The 26137-nt window shown below is 44.1% G+C and overlaps 1 protein-coding gene across 4 annotated transcripts in view; it reads left to right on the forward strand.

Moving 5' to 3' along the window:
- The window catches only part of EBF1 (EBF transcription factor 1), a 439555-nt gene extending 417476 nt beyond the window's left edge, over positions 1-22079 (forward strand). For 3 of the 4 annotated variants that reach the window (XM_056517346.1, XM_056517347.1, XM_056517349.1), the window contains 6 exons: positions 10549-10614; positions 13175-13352; positions 13510-13689; positions 14823-15017; positions 16190-16258; positions 17736-22079. In XM_056517346.1, coding sequence (XP_056373321.1) covers positions 10549-10614; positions 13175-13352; positions 13510-13689; positions 14823-15017; positions 16190-16257 — 687 coding nt within the window. In that variant the 3' untranslated portion in view covers position 16258; positions 17736-22079. The remainder of the gene's footprint in view (positions 1-10548; positions 10615-13174; positions 13353-13509; positions 13690-14822; positions 15018-16189; positions 16259-17735) is intronic. The other variant, XM_056517348.1, reaches the window with a different exon arrangement.
- Positions 22080-26137: the final 4058 nt, after the last annotated feature.

Here is a 26137-nt window from a genome sequence, read left to right on the forward strand (position 1 = left end):
AAAGACCAGTGTTTTCTAACCAGGGTGCCTCCATCTGTTCATTCTTCTGGCAGAATCCAATTCCTGCTACAGAACTTCTGAAGGAAGCAGCAGAATCCTATTGAAATCAATGGGAGGCTGCTGCAATGGATTTCTCAGAATTTCCTTGATCTCTCTAGCGGGGCCTTAGGAAGTAGCTCTGCTAAAGATTTATTGCAGACTTTCCCCATTGACTGCAATAACAAAGTTCAAATTTGCGATGTATCGGCAAGTATTGCAGATTTCGCCAATGTTGCCGTGCTACAGTAAAAAAAAAAATAAAAAAATTCTATATAGGTTGCACGCATAACTTCAAGTCAAAACTTCTTGTCACAGAGCCGCCATTTTGCCCAGCACATTCCCCAAATCCCAAGACGAAATTCAGTGCAAATCCACAATATCTCACTAGTCATTGCAAGATCTATAGTCATCATGGCGGTCCCAGCGGCCTCTCCCCACCAGTTTTTATTTATAAATCATATTCTGCTTGGGTATAGGGAGGGATCTATCAATCAAAGCCGGTGGGACAGGTGGAAGCCACCAGGGACCATTTTGATGACTTGTAGTTCAGGCAGCATGAAAGTGATTTCAATGCTATACTTCTGTTTTCTATCAACAACACCTACACCATAGACCATAATGAAACAATATTGGTACAAATGTAATCAATCTTTATTGAGATACAAAAAAATGCATAAAAACTAATAAAAAACATACAATGAATAGGTACAAAGGTGGACTCAAGCAGGAGGTGGGAGCAGTACTGTAGTTGTGACTTAACTATGCAGGTGCGTATAAGGACATGTGTAACCATAAAGGTATATTAATGTAATGATAACAGCCTAAATGCTCAAAATAAATAAATAAATAAATATATATATATATATATATATATATATATATATATATAGTAGTATTTATATATCCACAAGTGGGATATCCCTCAAGGCACAGGGATGCCATGTATGTACTAATGTACTAATAAGGTTGTAATATACAGGAGTCCCAAACCGATCCACAACAAAAACACTTGATGGAAAACATAAGCAGCAATGACAGTATTACAGTACACATGTAGGATACACGACCATGCATCTGAATGCTTTTTCTCTATATGTGGGATCAAATTGACAATGCTTTAAAGGGATAAGGAACACCTCTCACCTACAAACCCCGAACGCTCATTTTCTATATGTGGGATCAAGTTGACAATGCTTTAAAGGGATAAGGAACACCTCTCACCTCCAAACCCCGAACGCTCATTTTCTATCTGTGGGCTCAAGTTGACAATGCTTTAAAGGGATAAGGAACACCTCTCACCTCCAAACCCCCAACGCTCATTTTCTATCTGTGGGATCAAGTTGACAATGCTTTAAAGGGATAAGGAACACCTCTCACCTCCAAACCCCGAACGCTCATTTTCTATCTGTGGGCTCAAGTTGACAATGCTTTAAAGGGATAAGGAACACCTCTCACCTCCAAACCCCCAACGCTCATTTTCTATCTGTGGGATCAAGTTGACAATGCTTTAAAGGGATAAGGAACACCTCTCACCTCCAAACCCCGAACGCTCATTTTCTATCTGTGGGCTCAAGTTGACAATGTTTTAAAGGGATAAGGAACACCTCTCACCTCCAAACCTCGAACGCTCATTTTCTATATGTGGAATCAAGTTGACAATGCTTTAAAGGGAATAAGATTTAAATGGCTGAAGGGTGGGGTCCGACCGCCGGGGCACCCCGCGATCTCCCGTACGGGAGATCGCGGGGTGCCCCAACGGTCGGACCCACCCGCGATTTGAAACTTATCCCCTATCCTTAAGTTAGGGGATAAGTTTTCATATCCCGAAGTCCTCCTTTAAAGCATTGTCAACATGATCCCACATATAAAGAATGATATAGATAACAGAAGTAGCTTTGGGAATTGCTTTCATGCAATCCCCTAAAATATAAATGTGTGTTCTCTTTTCTGCAGAATATTATAATACGGAAGGAATTTACCAAGCACCTCCCGCTCATAAACTTTGCTCTTACGGGATTACAGCTAGATCAACCCTCAGTCTATGACTACAGCTTTACAATCTGACATTACGGTTACATAACCCCTTCTGCTGGAAATGCGCATACTGATGTCAAATCTATAGCAACGCCCTGAGCTTTGCATCTCTAGCACTTTTTATCCAGCACGGAAGGTACAGCGCAGGAAATACCTTCCGAGGATCTGGTGGGCCGCAGCCCCGGTGACCCTTCCTCTTCTCCTGTGCGAGTATTGATTGTGCGGGTTACAGCTAAGCCTCCAGGACTCGCCTCCATTTAGCTGGGATTCCGCTTTCCGTAATGCCCCTTCTAGATGTAATGTAAACCAGCTGTGTTTATTGTATTCTGGTGAGCTGATGGAAAGAAGCGGGGGGGAAATAAGAAAAAAAAAAGTCATTGTATTTATTACTTCTGCCTGTTGGGTGGGAGCGAGAGCATATGTTATAAGATCCCATTTATTTATCCGTTCTCACGTTCCCGAAAAAGCGGCGCAAATAAAATGCAGCCATTAACCATCTCCAGGTCGGAAAGAAGAAGTCGAGAATCCAATATGTTCTCGGCATTGAACATTTAAGTAAATAGTAATGGGCCGGCAGTGTATGGAGTAAATGGCTTGGTTAGGGAAATCACCTTTCGGTAATTGTAAGGTCAACAAACACAATTCAATCCTTCATCCCTCCGCCGAAAGCAAATCACCATAAACATTCCCAGTCTCTTTATACCATGTCCGAGAGCCGGGAAAATTGTCCCCGCGACGATGCCCTTTCAATCCGCTAACATAACGTCATTAAATATACTTTTCAAGGTAAACATGCAATGACATTCTAAGAGGGCTCCCCACTCCAGCAGTAAACGAGAGGTTAACTCCAGAGTGCCAATCCCATTATTGAAGGAATTTAGCACCTTGGACAGCTCTGTAAAATTCTTTATTGCTTTTCTGACCCACTCGGCATGTTTTGCCTGTGTGTTCCTCGCCTCTCTCCTCTGATTGAAATGCAATATATTAGATCCTGAACACAAACACGCCTCGGGCCCGTTCCCGTGCTGGGAGTGCAGTGACACGGAGGGACTGTAATTTTCTGGTCACCATACTCCGGGGCAGCTAGCCAGGCGTTGCTGGTTAACTTTACAAAACTACCGCATGTACCAATCTGTCTTATTCAGCCTTAAATGACTCTGCTAAGTCTCTTTTCACTCTCTGTTTTTTTTTCCCCCCATCAATGACAAAAACAATCATTTTTGTTCCCTAGAGTTTACACAAAGTCGTTTCAGAGAGTTTTGCGCAGATAGAACAGAGTTGAGTTGTGTATGTGATTTGGCGCAACTTATGGGGACATCCGGGTGTGTTTGCAAGCAAATGGTCTCGTTCACACAGCCGTCAAAAATTGCCCGTTATGCAACCCGTTTGCCGATTTTGCAAACGGGTTGTAAAGGGCTGTAAACGGATCCCATTGATCTCAATGGGAGATTTTTTTTTACAGTCTTTTATCACCCGTTTGCACCCGTTATGTTTCTAACCCGTTATTTTTGACGGCCGAAAGACGTTCCATGCAAAATTTTTTTGCCCGTCAAAAATAACGGGTAAAAAACGGGTCTTTTAAATTTAACATTGAAGTCTATGGGAAATGGGTTACAAACGGGTTACCCTTTAATGTACCCGTTTATCCCCGTTAATTTCAATCCGTTTTTCACCTCTATTTTCTTCTTGATGAAGGGGGGTGCGGATGATGACAAGGGGATGATGAAGGGGGGGGGTGTGGGATGATTACAAGGGGATGATGAAGGGGGGTGGGGATGATGACAAGGGGATGATGAAGGGGGGTGGGGATGATGACAAGGGGATGATGACAAGGGGATGATGAAGGGGGGATGTGTGGGATGATGACAAGGGGATGATGACAGGTGATGATGATGAGGGTCTGGATGATGACAGGCGGTGATGATGATGAGGATGTTAATGACGGGTCTGGATGATGACAGGGGGGGATGATGTATTTCCCACCCTAGGCTTATACTCGAGTCAATAACTTTTCCTGGGATTTTGGGTTGAAATTAGGGGTCTCGGCTTATACTCGGGTCGGCTTATACTCGAGTATATACGGTAGCAGTTTTCAACCGTTAAAAAAAAAAACGGGTTACTAGACCAGTTTGCAATCCGTTTGCACCGTTTTTTTTCATGTTCTGTTATTTTACTTGAACGGGTGAATATCGGGACGGGAACCAACGGCTGTGTGAACTTAGCCTTAGTTTGGAGGCTATGTTTCCATACCGTGTTTTCAGCTGTAAAATAGCAATTTTTGGGTCAATCTAAGGCTCAAAAAAGGGTTAAAAAAATATTGCAATATTATTCAAAATGTTTTCAATTCAATACATTTCCTAAAGGAAAATAGTCAAAAGTTTTATTCAGAAAAAAATTGCTAAAAATATGGCAAAAACAAATACTGCGTCTGGGAAAAAAAACATCCTAAGGGTACCGTATTTTTCGCCCTATAGGACGCACCGGCATATAAGACGCACCCAATTTTAAAGGTGCAAAATCTAGAAAAAAAAAGATTCTGAACCCAACAGTGATCTTCAACCTGCGGACCTCCAGATGTTGCAAAACTACAACTCCCAACATGCCCGGACAGCCGTTGGCTGTCCGGGCATGCTGGGAGTTGTAGTTTTGCAACATCTGGAGGTCCGCAGGTTGAAGGCCACTGGTATTGGAGGTAATACTTACGTGTCCCCGCCGCCCCGGACCCGTCACCGCTCGTCACCACTGCCCTGGATGTCGCTCCATCGCTGTCGCCGCGTCCCCGCTGAGACAAGCTGAAAAATTATAGAAGAAGAAAAATGCTTAAATTATCCCAAATTTTCTGCTGTGTACCTGACAACTTTCTCACATTCTGGAATTCTCGGCCATTATCTGCGTCATCTCTAAATAGGATTAAGAAAAGACATCAGAGTCTTCAGTGGATCTTGCCATATAAGTTATAAACTAGGTAAAAACACGGTAAGAAAGCAAAGTTTCTCTGAGCTTATTTACACACATTCCACCCCGGGCTGGATATATGAAACTGATAATAGAATAGGACTATAGATCAAAAACATACATCCCGCACCGCACAATTCTCATTATGTCCCCATTAGGTGTTACTAATTAAAAATAATCCAGAAAACCTACCGCTTATTACAGATTATTACCGCTCATTTTCTCAGCCCACGAGCAAATCCTTCTTTGCTTTGATGTCCTATGGTTAAATATCTTCCCTATAGAGACCATCGGTCATCAGTCTATATACAGTACAAACCATGTGTAAGATCGTCATGACTTAAGGTAGTCATACACATTAGACAGAAGTTGGTTGGTGGTTGAACAACCATTGAACAGATGATTGTTTTGTAGACACAGCCATACACATTTTACTATATCTTGGTTGTTAAAGGGGTACTCCACTTTTAGACATCTTATCCCCTATCCAAAGGATAGGGGATAAGATGTCTGATTGCGGGGGGGGGGGGGGGGGGGCACCGTTGGGGACCCCCGCGATCCCCCCTGCAGAAGCCCGGTACCTCAGTAGCCCGAAGCTAAGTTTTCTCTGAGACTGATGACGGGCAGTGCAGGGGATGGGGTATCATGATGTCACAGCCCGCCCCCTCATGATGTCATGCCCCGCCCCCTCAATACAAGTCTATGGGATGGGGCGTGATGCCCCTTCCATAGACTTGCATTCAGGAGGGCGGACATGATGTCACAAGGGGCAGGGCCATGATGTCATGATGCCCCATCCCCTGCACTGCCCGTCATCAGTCTCAGAGAAAACTTAGCTCCGGGCTGCTGCAGGGGGGATCGCGGGGGTCCTTTAGATAGGGGATAAGATGTCTAGCAGTGGGGTACCCCTTTAAGGTCCATCTCATCGGTGAAGAGTCCATCTCATCGGTGGAGGCTGCCATACACTGAAGATAGTCGTCTGAACTCCACAAAGTTGGCAGGTTCAGTGTAATGTCCATTTATTTGTTTTTGTATTTTTCTGTTTAGGTGTTCTGAGTTTGTTCTAAGCAGTTTGCTATTCTCCCTGGTTAGGGAATAGAAAATGCTCTGAACGAATGAGAACTTGGGTGTGTCTATTTTAACCAGAGTTCTCCAGCATTCTGGTTGTTGGTTATTTTGTGCAATAATGCTGCTATGATGTCTGTTTGTGCAATATACTTCCAAGTCTGCTTGAGCAAGTACTTTGTATTTTTCTTGTAATATTTTAACTGCGTTTTTGCCATGGTTAAATAGTCTTGTTTATAGTAGATTTTAGTCTGTGTCACATTTGCCGGTTTTATGATTAGCATGTCCGTTCTGCTTAGTCTGTGTTCACAATGTTAGAATCCTGTCCTGTTCCTCCACATAGTGGAGTTTGGTTTGGAATTTATCCTGTCTTGTATCTTGAAATATATCCTGTTTTAAATCTTGAGAAATATCCTGGCTTGTATCCTGACCAGTTTACCTCTATGTTTTACAGTTTGGTGTTCTTGTATCCGTTTTTATGAATGTCCTGTTTGTTATCTGTGTCCAGTGTGAACAGTGTCCTATGTTACCTATTCAGTTTAGTGTTTTAGCTCTCAGTTTTTCTCTTTATCCCCTTCATCTCCTGGATTCTGCTGTATACTCATACCATGCCTAGTCTTGTTCATTTTATCATGTCTACCGTTTATATGATATCCAGTTTATGAACTGTTTGTTAATTCACTATATTCTGCTCTGTTTGTGAGTTTATATTCTGCCCTGTTGGTATTGGTATCCTGTCTGGTATATCTGGTTGTCTGGTAGTTTTCCGTTTCTGCCTCTGGCCTGTGACCAACTATGTATATTATTTGTTTTTATGCCACTGCACTGTAACGCAGGTAGGGACCGGCTCCTAGTTGTCGATTCACCGCTTAGGGTGTTTGGGCAAGTAGGCAGGGAGAGTGTTTTTAAGGTCAGTTTTGGGCTCACTCTTCCTGTTCCCCCAGTCTGTCATGGCATACAGCTTCTTTAGTCTAAGGTTTATGGGCCCTTCTACAACCAATATAGCCTGAAATGTATTTGGTTGTGTCTATATATAACGATCATCCATTCAATGGTTGTTCAACCACAAACCTACTTTTATCTAACGTGTATGGCCACCGTAAGTCATGAGCACCTTACAGGGTGTGGAGTGTTGGGTTTCTACTTTGTAACCCTATTGTTCTGTGAGAAATAAGCCAGCGCCAGAGTTGTCTGGCTCCAGTTTACCCCTCATAGACAACACATGAGCATGCCGAACGTTCTTGTATATAGATTGGGTAAGATAAAAGTGATTGAAAGTGTATGGCCACCTCTACAGTTGTTCAGATTTCATGACCTGCGATACCAAATGATGAAAAATCTTTCCTGGAATGTTCTGAGAATATTTCTTTCTGATAGATTGCCCAAGAACAAAAGATCTTCAATCCGACTATTGGCTTAAAGTTTTAGACAGTCATCACATGTTAAATTTCACCCAACATTTTGGCTGAAATCGTCCATATTTATCAATTTAATTCTAATGTGTATGGGCACCTTTGGGCTTCAAATTCATGCCACATATCCAATGTGCCTATGATGCAACCTTGTACCATTTTTTGCAGATTAGGGGTGCCTAATAGTAATGGATTATTGAAAAATTCCTAAATTCATAAAATTGCCTAGAATTGTGATATAAGAAGGAGAATTTGCATGTCCCTCAACATACGATGGTAATCCGTTCCAAATGGACCATCGTTTGTTGAAACATGTTGAGGGATCCGTGCAATGTAAAGTATAGGACAGTGGTCTACAACCTGTGGACCCCCAGATGTTGCAAAACTACAGCACCCAGCATGCCCGGACAGCCGTTGGCTGTCCGGGCATGCTGGGTGTTGTAGTTTTGCAACATCTGGAGGTCCGCAGGTTGTAGACCACTGTTAGAGGAAGTTGTACTCATGTGTCCCCGCCGCTCCGGACTGTCACCGCTCGTCACCGCTGCCTGGGATGTCGCCGTCCATCGCTGTTGCTGCGTCCCCGACGCTCCGGCAAGGCCTCTTCTTCCCCGGCATCCTCGCTTTCTGTCGCCGCCATCACGTCACTACGCACGCCGCTCCTATTGGATGACGGGACGGCGTGCGCAGCGACGTGATGACGTCGATGGAGAGCGCCGACGATGCAGAGGATCCTGAAGAGGACGCGCCGGAGCCCGAGGACAGGTAAGTGATCGCCAGTAAAGGGCACGGGGCACCGTAAACGGCTATCCGGTGGCAGCTGAAGCAGTCTGCGCTGCCGGATAGCCGTTTATGCGATGGCCCCGACATATAAAAGCATTGTATGTTGATGCTGCCTTCAACATGCGATGGCCTTTGAGAGACCATCGTATGGGGAAATGATCGTATGTCGGGGCCATCGTAGGTCGGGGGGGTCACTGTATAATGTATGCTCATAGGAACGTCACCTACCTATAACTGAGTCGGCCGTTTTGTGAGTTCCCTTCTGACTTAGTGAGTCACGAGGTTATACTTATTAAATCCAGGTGATTTTCAAGGCTCATTGCTATCTCCCTCCAGTTTTGACAGGATAGACTGATCCAGTTGTATCGGACCATCGGGCTTGAAGCATCTCTTTTCAACAATGAAACCAGTAGAGGGTTAACTTTGGGAAATGGTTGAAAAAGAGGGGGGGGTGTGAATATACTAACTCCACAACTAGATGCCCCTCCTATATCTTCCTGCCTAGTTTCCCTTAGCTTGCTAAGCAATTCATCTTCATATGGTGCGGAATTTTAGATTGAAGAAATGCTAATATGTATCTAAAAGCGTGTCATCTGAGAGTTTGCGAGAGGTTTATGGTGACAGCAAAATGAATGCAATTAGATCTCAATTTTCTGATGAGAAACTGCTAAGGAATGAATAATAACAATTTGCTTTTTGGGGAAGGGCAGTGACTTTATTCTTCATCTCGTAAAGTTTTTTTTTTCTTTTCTTTTCAAGAACTTTTTGTATTTTTTTTTTTTTTTTTAACTTACATTTTTTTCACTATAGTACAAAGTGAGTTTAATGAATGATCTGTAAAAGCTGCTGCGGGATAGGAACTAAAAGTCCTTCTACTAGTTTTATACCAGCTGAAAAGTCATGGGTTGGAGCCCAGTGGCCTAAAGTCTAAGTCAACAACTTGTATGATGGTACTTACTTTGGTGTACATGATACGTCTCGATGGTTACTCTTTTGATTGGCAACCCTAGTCTTTGGGGTAGTTTGCTGTTAAGCATTCAAGTAGAAGGTGCTTGGCTTAGGAACACTAACACTGTCAAACTTTGGCGATTGTTATTCAGATTTCTATTACTGTTAGGCAACCAATTTCTCTAACTTATAATGGATTCATCCCCCTGCAACAAGTAAGAAGTTAATCCATTCAGGAGACCACAAAAGTTGGGAGGCAACCCCTGTGATATCCTTAAATGCTCTCTCGGGAAGGACAGTGGTGTCATATAGCTAGGACATGCCACCAATGTCTGATCATTCTGATCATTTCCTCCAATCACATAAAGGCAGTGTTGATAGAAAACCATCATGCTCCTTTGTATCCTGTTGGTTCCATTCAGCTTGGTCGGCCATCAGCTATAATGGACCAACTCTAGGGTCTCCAAAAAAAGGCGAGTAAGGCTGAAAGATGACAAAGTGGTTTTCTTACGAGTTATGGAAGCCTCAGCATTTAGAGCCCCGATTTGACAATATACCTACCCTAAAACAATATAGTCTACCCTGAAACAGCCTATTTTATGGTAGCCATACTGGATATCACCTATCCTTCCCATATAGTCTACCCTGAAACAGCCTATTTTCTGGTAGCCATACTGGATATCACCTTTCCTTCCCAAATTCAGATACAATGACAAGACCAACTCTTTCAAAAGGCCACTCACTTATTCAGATAAGATTTCCTTATTTTCGGTTACACCAAGTATATTATGCATAGTGACCCATTCATTTTAGAAGACCACCATATGTTCATAGGGGGAAATGTCAGCACGAAAAATTTGCTTTACGGAAGCGAAGTGCAGGAAGAACATACCACCGCTAGGACCACTCGGAAATGCGTAATCTCATAGATGGCAATGCATATCCGTGCAAATATATATAGTGTTATATATATATATATATATATATATATATATACCTATATTTATGACTATTCTTTCCACGGACACCAGAATCTGAATTTCCATGCTAGAAATATCTGGCATGGAAATTCTCTCATGTGAACACTGCAGCGGAATCCCATTGAAATCAATGGGACTCTGCTGCTGAGGAATGTCCGTGCGGAATATTCATGCGGAATTCCCCGTGAACATTCTGCCGTGTGAACATACCCTTAGGCAACCCCAAAGACTTCACACAGATACAGTATGTTCATGTCATTTTATCAAGGGAAAATGTTCTGTAGCTGTATATACTGTATGTAGTGTAACATGTTTTTAACTTGTTTTTTCTGCAGGAAGTTATCCTGAAAAGAGCCGCCGATCTGGTAGAAGCACTGTATGGGATGCCCCATAATAATCAGGTACATACACTTAATATTCCTGTATTCCTATAAGTAATTTCATCCAGAAGAACCTGGAAATTCCAAGGGGGTCAGGGAGCCCATAGGACCCACAGCCGCAGGATACTGGTTGTCAAATCTGATATATATTACCCTGGACCCACATGTTCCTGATCATCCCCCTCGCTGTCTCTTTTTACGTTTTGTGGAATTACTGGCATTAGAAAAAGTGAATTTGAGCCGCAATAATATACGACTATAATATCTCATCTCCTATGTTATATTATTCCCTCAGGGGAAATGTTTGTTCATTCTAATGCAATCCAGTTAAGAAACAATTGGATAGTTGTTTCATCGTGTCTGTGGTCTGAAGAACATTTCCACCTGAAATTATTACAAAAAGAAAAATTCTATGACTTCCTCAAAATGTTGTAAAATTCTGATATTTTTTCTCAGTTATTACTATGAAAACTGGCTTACAATATGCCTTCTGTTGTTGGCGCACTCGGATCATTCTGAATATCACTGCATAAATAGACAGATTTGCCATTTAGGGGGTCTGTGTGACAGTGATGGGTGCAATGGCCGCCATATTGGTTGTTATATAGAATCCATTATGTATCCATTAGGAATGGAAATCTTAACACCATTGTGAACAGAGCTCCATGATTGTCCACCCTTGAATACCATTTTGTTGTTTTTTTAAGCTCTAGGTTCATACCGTATATACTCGAGTATAAGCCGAGTTTTTCAGCACGATTTTTCGTGCTGAAAACGCCCCCCCCTCGGCTTATACTCGAGTGAACAAAAAAACATTTCTGGCTTTAGCTGTGAGGGGACGGTCCTGGCCGTCCATCTCCGCCTGTCAATCCCGGGCCTTCGTCATCATCCAGACCCCCTTTCGTTTTCTACTCACCTCCCCTCGGTGTGAAGGAAGGGTGAGCTGGTCCGGGCCATCCATATTCTACCTCCTATGCTGCAGGGACCGTCCGGTGGGGAGGGTTAGTCGTTCCGGGCTGTCCATCTTCACCAGGAGGCCCTCTTATCTGCTCCGGGCCCGGCCCGAACTAGTGACGTTGCCTTGATGACGACGCGCAGGGACGTCCATGCGTGACGTGAAGATGGACAGCCCGGAACGACTAACCCTCCCCACCGGACGGTCCCTGCAGCATAGGAGGTCGAATATGGACGGCCCGGACCAGCTCACCCTTCCTTCCCACCGAGGGGAGGTGAATAGAAAACGAAAGGGGGTCTGGATGATGACGAAGGCCCGGGCAGTGGTCTTCAACCTGCGGACCTCCAGATGTTTCAAAACTACAACTCCCAGCATGCTGGGAGTTGTAGTTTTGCAACATCTGGAGGTCCGCAGGTTGAAGACCACTGAGAAGGGATTGACAGGTGGTGATGATGAAGGGGGGGGATGAGGACCAGGGGGATGACGACGAGGGGGGATGATGACGAAGGGGGATGATGACGAGGGGGGATGATGACGGGGGTCTGGATGGTGACATGGGGGGATGATGTATTTCCCACCCTAGGCTTATAGTCGAGTCAATAACTTTTCCTGGGTTTTTGGGGGGAAATTAGGGGCCGTAGCTTATATTCGGGACGGCTTATACTCGAGTATATACGGTAATATAGAAGGAACTCTATCTTATTTGTATAGATTCAGTGAATCCCCCGCCTCTCCAGCACTGCTGCCACTCCAGTGATCCTGTGGTCCTACAGCACTCTTGTCCCCTACAATACATAATTTACGGGACAATTCTGCCAATCTTTGGCTGCAACAGTCATGTGCCTCACATACAAGCACCAGCACTGAGACCGGTGATTGACTGCAGCGGTTCATGATGTATACGACATCATCATTGCAGGATCGGCAGTAAACACTAGAGCAATGGCAGCACTGGAGCATCGGAGGATTCACGGGCAAGTGAAGATTGTTTTTTTGATTCGAAAGTTAAAGTAACACCTCTCTAGGATAGCTAGCTGATTATAGGGGTCTGACTTCTAAACCCCCCCACTGATCATGAGCGGATGGTAGTTGTCCCCTGAGTAAATGAAGTCTGAGGGTGTGACTGCTGGGACCTCCGATTACCATAGAACGGAGGGGAGTTGTCCCCTAAGTAAATAAAGTGTAAGGGAGTGACTGCTGGGACCTCCACTGATCAGCTGTCTCTTGAGTGAATGAAGCCGGCGCATGCATGCTCGGCCACCGCTCCATTCATTCTCTATGGGTCTTCTGAACATTGCCAAACTTGGCTATGTTTTGAAGTCCCATAGACAGTGAAGGGTGCGGTGGCTGAGCATGTGCGCTTCCACTTCATTCATTCAGGGGACAATTGACTTTCATTCTCGTGATTAGTGGGGGGTCCCAGGAGTCGTACCCTCACGGATCAGCTAGTTGTCCCTGTTGATAAGGGATACATTTTAATCTTTGGGCAGCTTCTTGGGTCATTTTCCTAAAATCCTGTATGACCCCATAAGTTCTATGTTTATGCTCCGTATCATTATACAATTATGTGATTGCTTATTTATTGCTATTATTTGACATTTTTTCCCATGATGCCCCTAAACACAGGAAATTATACTGAAGAGAGCAGCCGACATCGCTGAAGCATTGTATAGTGTACCCAGGAACCACAGCCAACTCCCGACCCTCGCCAACTCCTCCGTGCACCCCAGCATGATGGGAGTCAACTCCTTCAGTGGGCAGCTTGCAGTCAATGTGTCAGAGCCATCACAAGTCACCAACCAGGGTAAGATGGTAACAAGCAAGTTAATATTGCCTTTACGTCCTTATGGCCAATCACAGAACACAATCTCTTCCATGATTTATTATTTTTTTATATTTTTTATTCCCTTCATTTTTGTGTCCCTACTGTAGTAACTTTCTCCCAATACTGTTGTTTTCAGGTTTCTCTCGCAATACAAGCAGCGTGTCCCCACACAGCTATGCCCCCAGCACCACCCCTCAGCAGACCAACTACAGCTCCGTCACCACCAGCATGAATGGCTATGGAAACACGGCTATGTCCAACCTTACAGGATCACCCAGCTTCCTCAATGGCTCTGCCGCCAACTCACCCTATGCCAGTAAGTGTTTTCATACAACTTGTGGTACACAAATACTTTATTTTTAAATACCGTATTTTTCGCCCTATAGGACGCGCCGGCATATAAGACGCACCCAATTTTAAATGAGGAAAATCTAGAATACAATGTAAAGTATAGGTCACAGTGATCTTCAACCAGCGGACCTCCAGATGTTGCAAAACTACAACTCTCAGCATGCCCGGACAGCCGTTGGCTGTCCGGGCATGCCAGGAATTGTAGTTTTGCAACATCTGGAGGTCCGCAGGTTGAAGACCACTGGTATTGGAAGTTATACTCGCGTGTCCCCGCCGCTCCGGACCCGTCACCGCTGCCCTGGATGTCGCCCTCCATCGCTGTCGGCGCGTCCCCGTGGTGTCCCCGTCGCTCCGGAACGTCTCTGCTGCCCGGTACCCTTACTCTCCGTCGCCGCCATCACATCGCTACGCACGCCGCTCCTATTGGATGACGGGGCGGCGTGCGCGACGATGTGATGACGACGAAGGAGAGCACTGGTCATGCAGGGGATCCCGGCACGGAGCAGACACCGAGGAGGCAGGTAAGGTCCCTCCCGGTGTTCTGTAAGCTGTTCGCAATTTCACCACAGCGGTCCCGAACAGCCCGACTGAGCAGCCGGGTTAGTGTCACTTTCGCTTCAGACGCGGCGGTCAGCTTTGATCGCCGCGTCTGAAGGGTTAATACAGGGCATCACTGCGATCGGTGATGTCCTGTATTAGCCGCGGGTCCCGGCCATTGATGGCCGCAGGGACTGCTGCGATAGGTGTGTATTCGCTGTATAAGACGCACCAACTTTTCCCCCCCAGTTTTGGGGAAGAAAAAGTGCGTCTTATACGGCGAAAAATACGGTATCTGTACATAAAAATTGCTTTAAAAAAATTAAAAAAATAATATATATATATATATATATATATATATATATAAGGGTCATCACAGTTCCGGGTCAAGTTCTTGATCAAGTAGATCAAACAGTCTTGCGGTTCTGCTGATGCTCTTCTTCCCACTTCTCCACCTCCCTGACCATAATCCTGACCAGGAGCCATCAGGCTCTCAGCTAGTGACATATTCAGGGAAAACTGATATCTGAATTTTTTTTTGTTTTTACATTTTTCTTGCAGTTGTCCCATCTAGTCCCACAATGGCTTCTTCCACCAGCCTACCATCCAACTGTAGCAGTTCCTCTGGGATTTTCTCCTTCTCCCCAGCCAATATGGTGTCAGCCGTAAAACAGAAAAGCGCTTTTGCTCCAGTGGTCAGACCACAGGCGTCTCCACCTCCAACCTGCACCAGTTCCAATGGCACCAGCCTACAAGGTAAGAGGAGAATGTTGGCTAATAATTAATATTAGGGGTCTAGATGTGATCATATACAAAGAGAAAGCAAACATGTATTGGTTCTGCTCCCTGAGTACTAGTATCATCACTGTTCAAACAGGTAGAATTCTCCTTTTTTAAGAGCAATTACCCAGTTTTTTAGGTGCTCATTGTTGACCCTTGCAGGATTTTGCAGTTCATGACTGGGATAAAAAGTGGCAACTGTTCCGAACACATTTCTAGCCCAAAAGAATTGTTGCATTTCTAACCGATATATTTGGCCCGACAAGCTGATTAGAACATTATTTATCTTATCCCTTATCAAAAGATGTGTGATTGCAGGGGTCACGCCGCTGGGGACCCCCCGAGATCTCAGTGCAGCCCCCGGGCACTGCTTTTGAGACAGGGACGTGACTTCACGGTCACAGAATGCCGGGGGCTGCACCAAGATCACTGGGGTCCCCAGCGGCGGGACCCCTGCGATCAAATATCTCATCCCTTATCCTTTGGATAGGTGATAAGATGTATAAACCCGGAATACCCCTTTAAATGCAAAGTAACTATTGAAATACTACCCCCTATGAAGAAAAAAACTGGATCTTATATGAGAGAAGAATCTGACTGAAATTTCTCCTTAAAGGGGTACTCCACCCCTAGACATCTTATCCCCTATCCAGAGGATAAGATGTCTGATCGTGGGGGTCCTGCTGCTGGGGTCCCCCGTAATCTCAGCTGTGGCACCCTGCTGTCATCATTGCACAGAGCAAACTCGCTCTGTGCGTAATGACGGGCAATACAGTGGCCGGAGCAACGTGATGTCACGGCTCTGCCTCCTCAATATTATGGTCTATGGTCTATATACATCACACCCCCTCCCATAGACTTGTATTGAGGGCGCAGAGCTGTGACATCACGAGGGACCCCCGCGTCCGACATCTTATCCCCTATCCGTTGGATAGGGGATAAGATGTCTAGGGGCGGTGTACCCCTTTAAGAAAGCTTATGAAGACAGGAGTGTTCTCCTAAAGACACAGAATAGTCCTGACACGGGCAATAAACTTATGCCTCCCAGCAAACACATGAACACAGTATAACCCCCTTTTTGCAGGGTTTGTCAGTAGTATGCCATTTTACCCAAGTAACTAATTTGCCCTTTTGTCTTCCCTCATCAGACCAGTCTTTTGTGGACACTGGCAAGTTCCTCAGTACAGGCTCTCTGCAGGGCTTGGCCTTCTCCTGAAGTATGTGACCAGTTCTTCCCATTTTCTGCTCCTGTCATGTTTGTGTGTTCTGTCTGTGTCTATTGACTAGAGAAACCGCTTGTATTCTTACGTATACATTCTGTGGGGCCTGGTAGAGTAGCTAAGGCCTGCAATGAACTGTGTGTAAAGACCAATAGATCATCATTGGGGAGAACTCATCAACTAAAGTACCATGAAAGACGTTAAAAAGTCTCCTCTATCACAGTAGACACAGAGGGACTGACTACTTGGCAGTCTTGCTTTTTAAAGAAAGTTGCAGAGAGTGAATTGGTTAGTCATACACAAGGGTGGGCCAGCATCCTCACCATGACCTAAATCCCTACATTACTAGATATCATATGCATTTAGTTGGAGCTGCTATTTACACTAGAGATCCAACTAGTTGGCTTCATCCACTACCTACCATAGTGTCCTGAGCATTCACTTTATGAACTTTATTTCTCAAGCTGAGACCCTAACATTTTGGAAGCCAGAATGTGGACATTTACACACCCAAGAATGTCTATGAAACAGTTGGAAAGGCCATTAAATCAGCCACTTTTGGGCAGGGTTTACATAAATCTTACGGCCAAGTTCTCAAGATTATCATGAAATCAGGACTATTGGCCATTATGCCCTATCTAACGATAAGTGGGCTGATACTGTTACCGTGCTAGTAATTATGAAGCATTATAAGGATCCTTTCAGTTACATATCACTCACTAAGCAGCTATGCATTGACCAATTGGGCCATGTCATTGGGTGTATGTCATAAAAGGTGATTGGCTGAGTGGGCCGTCACTTGCCCATGTCCAGAAAGTAGGAGATCGTCGGGGTCCCATTGGTTGAACCCCCACGATCAGATGCTTATTCCCTATCTTGTGGAAATGGGATAAGTGTCTGATAAGTTCAGTTCCCCAGAGTACTTCTGTAAGTGTACATTGACACTGAGTTGAAGACCAAAGGGCTAGGAGTATTGGCAGGACTCACAGTGGCCGCCATTAACCATTAGCTCTCCATATATCTTGGATGAAGGGAGGAGTTAAATGGGAGGAAAACAATGATTTAAAGGAGTACTTCTTCTTATTATTATTATCTGGGTACTCCGCCCCTAGACATCTTATCCCCTATCCAAAAGATAAGGTATTGGATGTCTAATTGCTGGGACCCCCAAGATCTCGTCTGCGGCACCCCAGACATCCGATGCACGGAGCTAACTTCGTCTAGGGGCAAAGTACCCCTTTAAGTAATAATTCTCCTAATGAAATGTCGTTAGAGTAATTCTGAAAACCCAATACTAAGTCTGTAAGGAAAATACAGCTTAGGATGTTTGTCTCTTGAGGAAGGTAGTTGATGTGTGTTTAGCTGATTGTGGTTATTGTATTCGGATGCAGTGTTGTTGTAAGACATTTTTCTATGGGTTTAAGTATCAAGCCACTAATGTCCGCTCCGCTTTTCTCATTGTGTTCCTCTCCAGCTATCTCCGGCATGATCGCACCGCCCATGTGAAACAAATCAAAGAAGATCTCACCTGGGGGTTCTTTGCTTCGAGACATTCACCTCTAAAGTTTGGGAAGAACTTCTCTCGTTTTCTCTTTTTTCTCTCTGACCGAGAGCAACTTTTAACTCAGGCCTCTGTACAGAGGAACCATAGAACTGCAGATGTAGACAATAGCAGAACACACACAAACCAAGACTTACTGATCATCCAGAAGTGTTTGTTGTCCAGGCCACCACCCTCATGGATCTCTACCTTGCTCAGTGATGAGGACATCTCACACCAAGATCACTGAAAAAGGAAAAAAAAATCCTTGGACATCCTATTACTATTATCCCTGTGCTTGAAGTAACTTATTAATGTCCATGGATAGATATGCACCATAAGCTTCTAGATATCCTTGTGGTTGATCATTTGAAGAAGTTCTAAACCAATCATGTGGCTGGATCGTAGAAAGCCAAGGATCTTCTCAAGAAGACCTTGTAAGGGTTGGGAGAAAACAAAGTACACTTTTTGCTATGAGTTTTGTAATTCTTTGACATGTTAATGGAGATGATTGAAAGAGAAGGATCTTTTTTTTAGGTTTGGGATGAGAAATTTTGACCCCACAATGACTCTAGGCTATAAACAGAGCAGAGGGTGCCACAGTATAGATCATTTGATTTTTTTTTTGGCCATCAACTTTCCATCATTATATATTTTTCCATTTCTCATACCTAAGTGGTCAACTTTTTATTCCCGAAAGGAGGCTTATCGTCAAAGTGAGGACAACAATCATCCTAAACCCTAGTTTTAAGTTTAGCGCTAACAAATAAGAGGCATCTACTTGGTGGGCCCAAAGAGAAGATGTCAAGACCTCCTATTTACCTCCCACCACGTATCGCGGACACCTAGACGGTTGCCCATATAGTCTTGGATTATCCAGAATATGTATTTCTGTATCATAATATTTTATTACTTCTGGCCTTTTCCATTTATGTTTAAAGGGGTACTCCGGCCTTAATACAGCTTATCCCCTATCCAAAGGATTGGGGATTAGATGTCTGATCGCGAGGGGTCCGGCTGCTGCGGATCCCCGCAAATTGTCATTCAGCACCCACCTTTGCAAGCTCTCCGCAGCGCTGGGCCCCCTCCCATAGACTTGCATTGTGGGGGCAGGGCGTGACGTCACACAGGGCGGAGTCGTGACATCAAGATACTCCGGCCCCCGTGGTCGTCACGCTACACACTCGGAGCTTCTAGCGCTGCGGAGAGCTCGCAAAGGTGGGTACTGAATGACAATTTGCAGGGTTCCCCAGTGGCGGGACCCCCGGGATCAGACATTTTATCCCCTATCCTTTGGATAGGGGATAAGATGTATTAGGGCCGGAGTACCCCTTTAAGTGCAATTCACTAAAGAATGTTAGCTAACTCTTTTAACTCTTTTATTTTACTTTTTACTTTTTTTTATCGACTCATGCAGTCACAGCTACTGAGCTTTGGTAAACTAAGCACAAATCGAAGTATCAAATAGTTGGGTTGCAGATAAGCGATTGAACCCTCTCAGTGAATGATGAAAGTCAATGGATGTTTCATTTTCCTATCCCCTTTTTTTTTAACGTTGACCTTTGTATCAACTTATAAATATTGTATATGATTTTGTGACTTTGGTTAGTATTTTTTTTTATATATATATAATTTGCCAAAGTTGGAATCCTATTTATATGGGAAAAAATTTTATTTCCGTTTTCTCTTTATTCTGCCAACACAAACAAATATGAGAAACAAACAAAAACAAAAAAGTATATATAACGTAAGAAATGAACAAATGTGACACTGCCTCGCACCTCACAACAGAAAGGGAATGATGTTTTTTTTTTTTTTTTTCTTTTTTACGGTGTCTTATTTTTTATTATTTTAAGGGGAATTTGTAAAATATCCATATAAATAATGTATTTATCTCTGGAATTTGTACAGCCCTTTACCCAGTTTATTTTATTGTGTATGTTAAAATGTGAAAAAGTGACGACTGTTAATTTTTTTTCTATTGTTTCTAAGGCCTGATGAACAAGTTTTTTCTTTTCTTTTTTATAATTTGTCATTTTTTCACTTTATGTTAAAACAAAATTTAATTTCTTTATTGACACACCAATTGACCTGTCTTTTTTTTTTTATCATTGATTTTATACATCGAAACCTCTTTGACTTTAGTACGTCCTTATGCTGATGAAAGATTGTACTGTATGGTTGCTTCTGTTGCCTATATCAGCGCTAAAGCTTTGATGGTGCATTCAGTTTTCGCTTAACAAAGTCTATCTGTACATACCCGAATAGTGAACGGGGTTTGTTTTTACTTCTTAAGTGCATTTAGATTAACTTAGTATAGAACTGTTCTAGGTAAGGCCAGGGCCACCAGTAGGGCAGTACTGCTGTAAAGACCCAAATTAGATATAAAAAGGAACCCCTTGCTGCTGGCTCTGCCCCTTCCACTGCGCTGTCTGGTGGTCCAGACAGTTCGGCAATATGGGAACCCGAAATATCTAATGGCGGTCCTGGGTAGGGCAAAATATAAAATATATACAACCTAAAGGCCTCCATACACATCAGAGATATGTCAGCCAAACTTGACCATTTCGGCACAACTGGTTGCCTACTGGATGTGTACAATAGCTTGATGATGTCGAGGGGCGTGGAGGTGAAAGATGGGGTATGTTACATTTCTTAGCTTAATAGTTGTCTGCCAGTGGATTACCTCCCTCTACCAATTGAAAACACATGCACGACTCAGCGTTCAGGGAAGGGCATTTAGATGAGTGCTATTGAAGGTGTTTGGGCACTGTCACTTAAAAAAACTTTTGCCATGTTGTAGAGACACATCAAAATTTTTTATCCGTCCAGATCTGAGTGTTCAGACTGAGACCAATAGCTAGAAATAGCTGGGAAAAAAGTAAGCTAAGGAAGACAAACGTACATTGTTAGTCTATGTGATCGTCTTGGTCTGACGCAATTTTCTCCAAGCTTGCTCTAACAATTGGCCGGGGTCTGAACACCCAGACCCTGACCAATCGAAACTTTTGACATGTTTATAGGACAGTGTTTTCTAACCAGTGTGACAGTGGTCCTGAGGGTTACAGGAACCTTAGCCAAACTGGTTGGTTGGTGAAATTTCAAAAAATTAGCCGACACCGTTCATAGGCCGCTCAATGGTGAAGACGTGAGCTAAGACTGAATGCACCTAAATGAGGTACTAAGCAAATGACTCTGATGGGCTGAATGTTTGTCTGTTGTGTCCCCGTTCCCCCCCCCCCCCCCCCGCCCCTCGTCATATGCATGTTCATAGAATGTGGGAAGGGTTTTTATACAATGGGTGCACATACTTTCGTTCTGAAGTCTGCGCGAACATTTTACCCGTGTCTTTCACATGAATAGAAACCAGCAGTTTGAATGCCTTAATGCAAATCATGTCCATTGACCATGTATCTAACCCTCTGCCCATCACCACAACCATCACCCAGAACAAAAAAAAAAAAAACTAATGGAAAAGCACAAGAGAAACATGTTTTTCATAAGACAATGAATCATCTTTTTTTTCTTAGCTACAGAATACGTGGGGTGGGAGCGAATGCCTCAGGCACTGCTGTGTGATCTGTTTCACTAAATGAAATACAGGATGATAGGGATACGTTACACTGGTGAGAAAAAAAGAAAAACTGGAAATAAAAAAATATGGATATTTCAGAAAACCTGAAATTCGACAGCTTTCTTTAACGTAGGTGTTTTAGCCATCTCTTGTACATGATGACGGCGGCCATCTTTAAGCATAAGATGACCAGTAAGTACATGAGAAATTTTTGGTGGATCCCGTGGCCTAAATCCCAACACTTGTCGCCATCACAGTGAAGTAGTCAATGTGGCATATTGACATAGCCTTCAAAAGCAGAGACTAAAAACTATCTCAGATTTTGATGAGACCAACTTTTAGGCCACAGAGATACTCCTGTAGGTTGGACCCATTTAGGAGGTATAGGCTCCCTAACAGTCAAATTGGCTGCAGTGACAATAGTCCCTTCCAAAGACCCTTTTGGGTCTACTCTATAGTTACACAACTGTTAAGTCTACCACCGGTCAAAATCTTATACACTGCAAGTTTTCCAGAATTATCCATTTATTTATGGCCCATATAAGGGGTATTAAGTGTTCCAACAGGTTCATTTAGAGGGGTACTCCACTCCCCAGCTTTCGGAACATTTAGTTCCAAACGTTGGGCTCGGGCTTTGGGGTCGCCATGCCCCCTCATGCTATCACACCCCGCCCCCTCAATGCAAGTCTATGGGAGGGGGTGTGACGGCCGTCACACCCCCTCCCATAGACTTGCATTGAGAGGGTGGGGTGTGACATCATGAGGGGGAGTGATGACCCCCAAAGCAAGCACCCAGCGTTCGGAACTAAATGTTCCGAAGGCAGACGAGTGGAGTACCCCTTTAATGGACCGATTTAGGCTGTTCTTTGTCCCCAGTGATAGGGCAATGTTTTACATTGTACAAGAGTATACATAGTAATTTGTAATTTTATACGATTTTAATAGGTCACCGAGACAACAGAGATCGGCGAACAATAGATACCAAATGGAGATAGTAAAACAGAACATAATGGTATTCAGTGAATAATAGAATTAGTCCTGATGTCTGATAGGAAAATTTGTACAGCCTTTATTTCGGTCCATTACTTTTGAGAACCGGACAAGTTTGCGACCCTAAAAGGGCATTCTCATCATCGGCAATGTCCAGATACCCCATAGAGAATTAATGGAGCGGTGGCTGCGCATGCGCGATACCACTCAATTAATTTGGAGGACATTTGCTCTCCATTCTCGAGATCAGCTATATATCCCCTATCTTGTGAATAGAGGATAACTTTTATTAATGAGAATACAGTTTACGGTAATATACATGCCAACTGTTGTTTGTTGGACCACTTGTCCGAGTGACACTAAGAAATACAAAAATCTTCTTACAAGGTCAATATCATAGTACAAAAAAATGACCCACCAAACCCCATTTTGGCTTACTAACAATTCCTTTTATCCATCATTGTCCAACACCTATCATGGTACTCATGGGTGTTACTATCTTGAGACAATAAATGGTCATTTGCCCCAAGACATACACCTACCAAGAATGTAAATAAGCTCAGGATAATTGTACTTTTTTTGTGTACAGGGGCTGTCACCATTAAAGCATGCGAACCTATTCATACTGGGTGGTCACAAATATCTTTTTTTTTAATTTTTTTTTTGTTTTAATACCACAGTAATGCTTACAAAAACTTACATGGGCCTAACTCTCACAATGTTACATGGCTGTTTGAGTTTCGGGTTGTTTTTTTTCCCCCATCATGTACATATACGAAATACAATGGAAATGTCTGCATTTTATCCTACGTATGAATCTCACCTTTTAAATAGGAGCACTGTACAGTTCTGATGAAACAATAGAGATTCTTCTAATTTTTTTGCTAAAAAAAATTTGAAGCTGTAAACATTTTTGGACTTTCACAATGTTTAATTAAAGTTACTTCCTGTCTGTGTATCTTGCCTTTCACTCTTTTGTTTAATAAAGCTATCCTGTCTGAGCTCGGGTCTGCCAGCCATGAGGAAATTGGGCTGGCCAAAAATTTGTATTTGAAACCTCAGTGGTCCCTCGCAAATTAGTTTGCAATAATACAGTAAGCTTAGGTAAGGGAGGAGGGGAGAGGAGGGGGATGCTGCTGCAGTTTCTTTCCCTATCAGTCTTATGGGATAAAAGTGTATGGGATAAAAATCGGATAGCTCAGAACACACAGCATAGCTATCTCTGCATACAGCAAGTAGTGTCTACACCATACTGTACAAGTGCAAATGCATGTGACCACTGACCGGCCGGTCCATTTGGCTGTAGTCCGAAGGCCCGGCCTGGTAAAGGGCCTGCTGCAGCTGCTGAGGATTCAGGACACTTGTCCCGGATCCCCAGTCAGACAAGCGCTACTTTCAGGTGATGTCTTTCTCTATATAAATATCCCTGTCTGTGTCTAATAATGATACCAGAGCAGGAGCAGCGCAGGGAGGAAGAGGACCTGATTGATGGCTCCGCCCCCAGCACAGGAAGAGGAGGGGCCGAGAGCTGACAGGCCTCCCAGGAACACAGAGCGGCCGCTTCATGTGAGGTGAGTGATGTCCCTGTGGGCTTCCTCTCTCCCCTCGGATCAGCAGTATTTCCAGGGGCTGGGTGATGTGTACAGTAGCAGCCCAGTGGGGTCACTTTCCCCCCTCCAGTGACCACAGGTCACCAACAGGTCACATTACCAGAAAAATTTTGGGGAAAAATTGCGGCAAAAATGGCGCAGTTTTACCGTGATTTTAAAAAAATTGCGGTAAAACCGTGATTTTTTGAAAACGTGGTAAAACTGCCCCATTTTTACCGCAATTTTTCCAAAATTGTTCTGGTAATGTGACCTGTTGGTGACCTGTGGAAACTGGAGGAGGGAAAGGGACCCCACTGGGGCGACAACATGTGAACACGCTGCTTGTTTATTTATCATTAACCCCTTAAGGGTACATTCACATGTACAGGATCTGCTGCATATTTTTGCTGCATATTTTGTGCAGCTGACTTTGCAACCCATTAGCTTCAATAGGTAGCAAAATCAGCTGCAGAAAATATACAGCAGATCCTGTACGTGTGAACGTACCCTAAGTCCTTATTCACATGGACAGATCCGCAGTGTATTTTACGCTGCGGATCCGCCGGCAATGGAGCCTACAATGCTGCCTCCATCTGTGTCTGCTCATAGCGGCAATCCATCGCTACGAGCAGACACGTTTCGAGGTGCATGTTCGCCTTGCGCATGCGCAGTATACTTGCACACATCGCAGCCGCTCCTCCTGTTCCCTGAGCTAGGCCGAGAGCAGCTGCGATGTGTACGAGTATACTGCGCATGTGACCGGTGAACATGCACATCAAAGCGTGTCTGTTCGTAGTGGCGGATTGCCGCTATGAGCAAACACAGATGGAAGCAGCACTGTAGGGTCCCTTGTTGGCGGATCCGCACCTTAAAATGCGCTGTGGATCCATCCGTGTAAATGAGCCCTAAAGACACAAAGCATACATGTACACACAGTGCCTACTCCCACTCCCTCGGCTAATGCCAGACATCACCAATCAGGCTGATGTCCGAATAGGGGTGGGGCAGAGGGGTGGCCAGGGGCCAACTAGGGGCCCTTGCTTTATTTGGTCCGGGGGCCCTGAGTGTTGTCAGTCCGCCCCTGCCACAGAGGTCAGTGATTTGGCCTGTGCAAAGTATATGGTGACATCACCAGGAAACTTCCTTTTAAAGGAGAACTCCTGCGAAAGTTAACTTATAGGGGATAAGTAGCTCATTGCAGGGTGTCCCAGCGGTCCTTCGGGACGGGACCCCTGATCTCTCACTAAGGAGTATGTGTTGTCTAATGGTAGACGGCACACGCTCCATTAATTACTATGGGAGCACTGATGATGCCTGAGTGCTGTACTCGGGTCTTTTTGGTGATCCCATAGAAATGAATGGAGCGCGTGCCATCTGCAGGACGCACTCCTCAATGAGTGCCGGGTCCCAACATAGAGAACACGGAGGGGCCCCCGCGATCAGCTACTTATCCTCTATGCAGTGGATAGGGGATAAGTTAATTTTTGCCATAGTTCTCCTTTAAGGACTCCGGAAAGTCAACGGTCCTGAATAAAAAGCCGGAATCTGGTAACTTTGGGACAAAGTTGGAAAACCCCTTTAAGTTAAAGCTTTAATCTTCGTTTTCCATGCACAATTATTGTAACACTGAGAAACTGCACCCCAACCCCCCTTTCTTCTTTTTACTGAATTACCCTGAACAACAGATTTTATAATGACTGCTGGAGGAACTGTGGGTAGAAAAATGGGAGATAACCCTTCTCTAAATGATATCAGATGAAATGAGAATAGCGGAGCACTCACCAGGTCAGTAAATGGCTTCTTTATTGATCATATCGACCAGTCGGGATACATGCAGGGGAGGATGGAATGGACACTGGGGTACAAAGAGCGCTCTTTGTACCCCCGCGTCCGTTCCATCCTCCCCTGCATGTATCCCGACTGGTCGATATGATCAATAAAGAAACCATTTACTGACCTGGTGAGTGCTCCGCTATTCTTATTTCGTCTGATATCACTTGCTGTTGTTGCTTGGCGTGGTAGCACTGAAGAGGTTGAATTTACTGGTTTCCAGGGACTGTGTGGATTAGGTGTCCATTCATTTGGGTTCCATGCAACGTAAGGGAAGGTGCTGAGACCAATCTTCCATGTGTATGTATCCTTCTCTAAATGCTTCTTCTCCCAATGTCATACATATTGTATGG

This window comes from Hyla sarda, chromosome 4 (genome assembly GCF_029499605.1).
Source record: "Hyla sarda isolate aHylSar1 chromosome 4, aHylSar1.hap1, whole genome shotgun sequence".
Lineage (NCBI taxonomy): Eukaryota > Metazoa > Chordata > Amphibia > Anura > Hylidae > Hyla > Hyla sarda.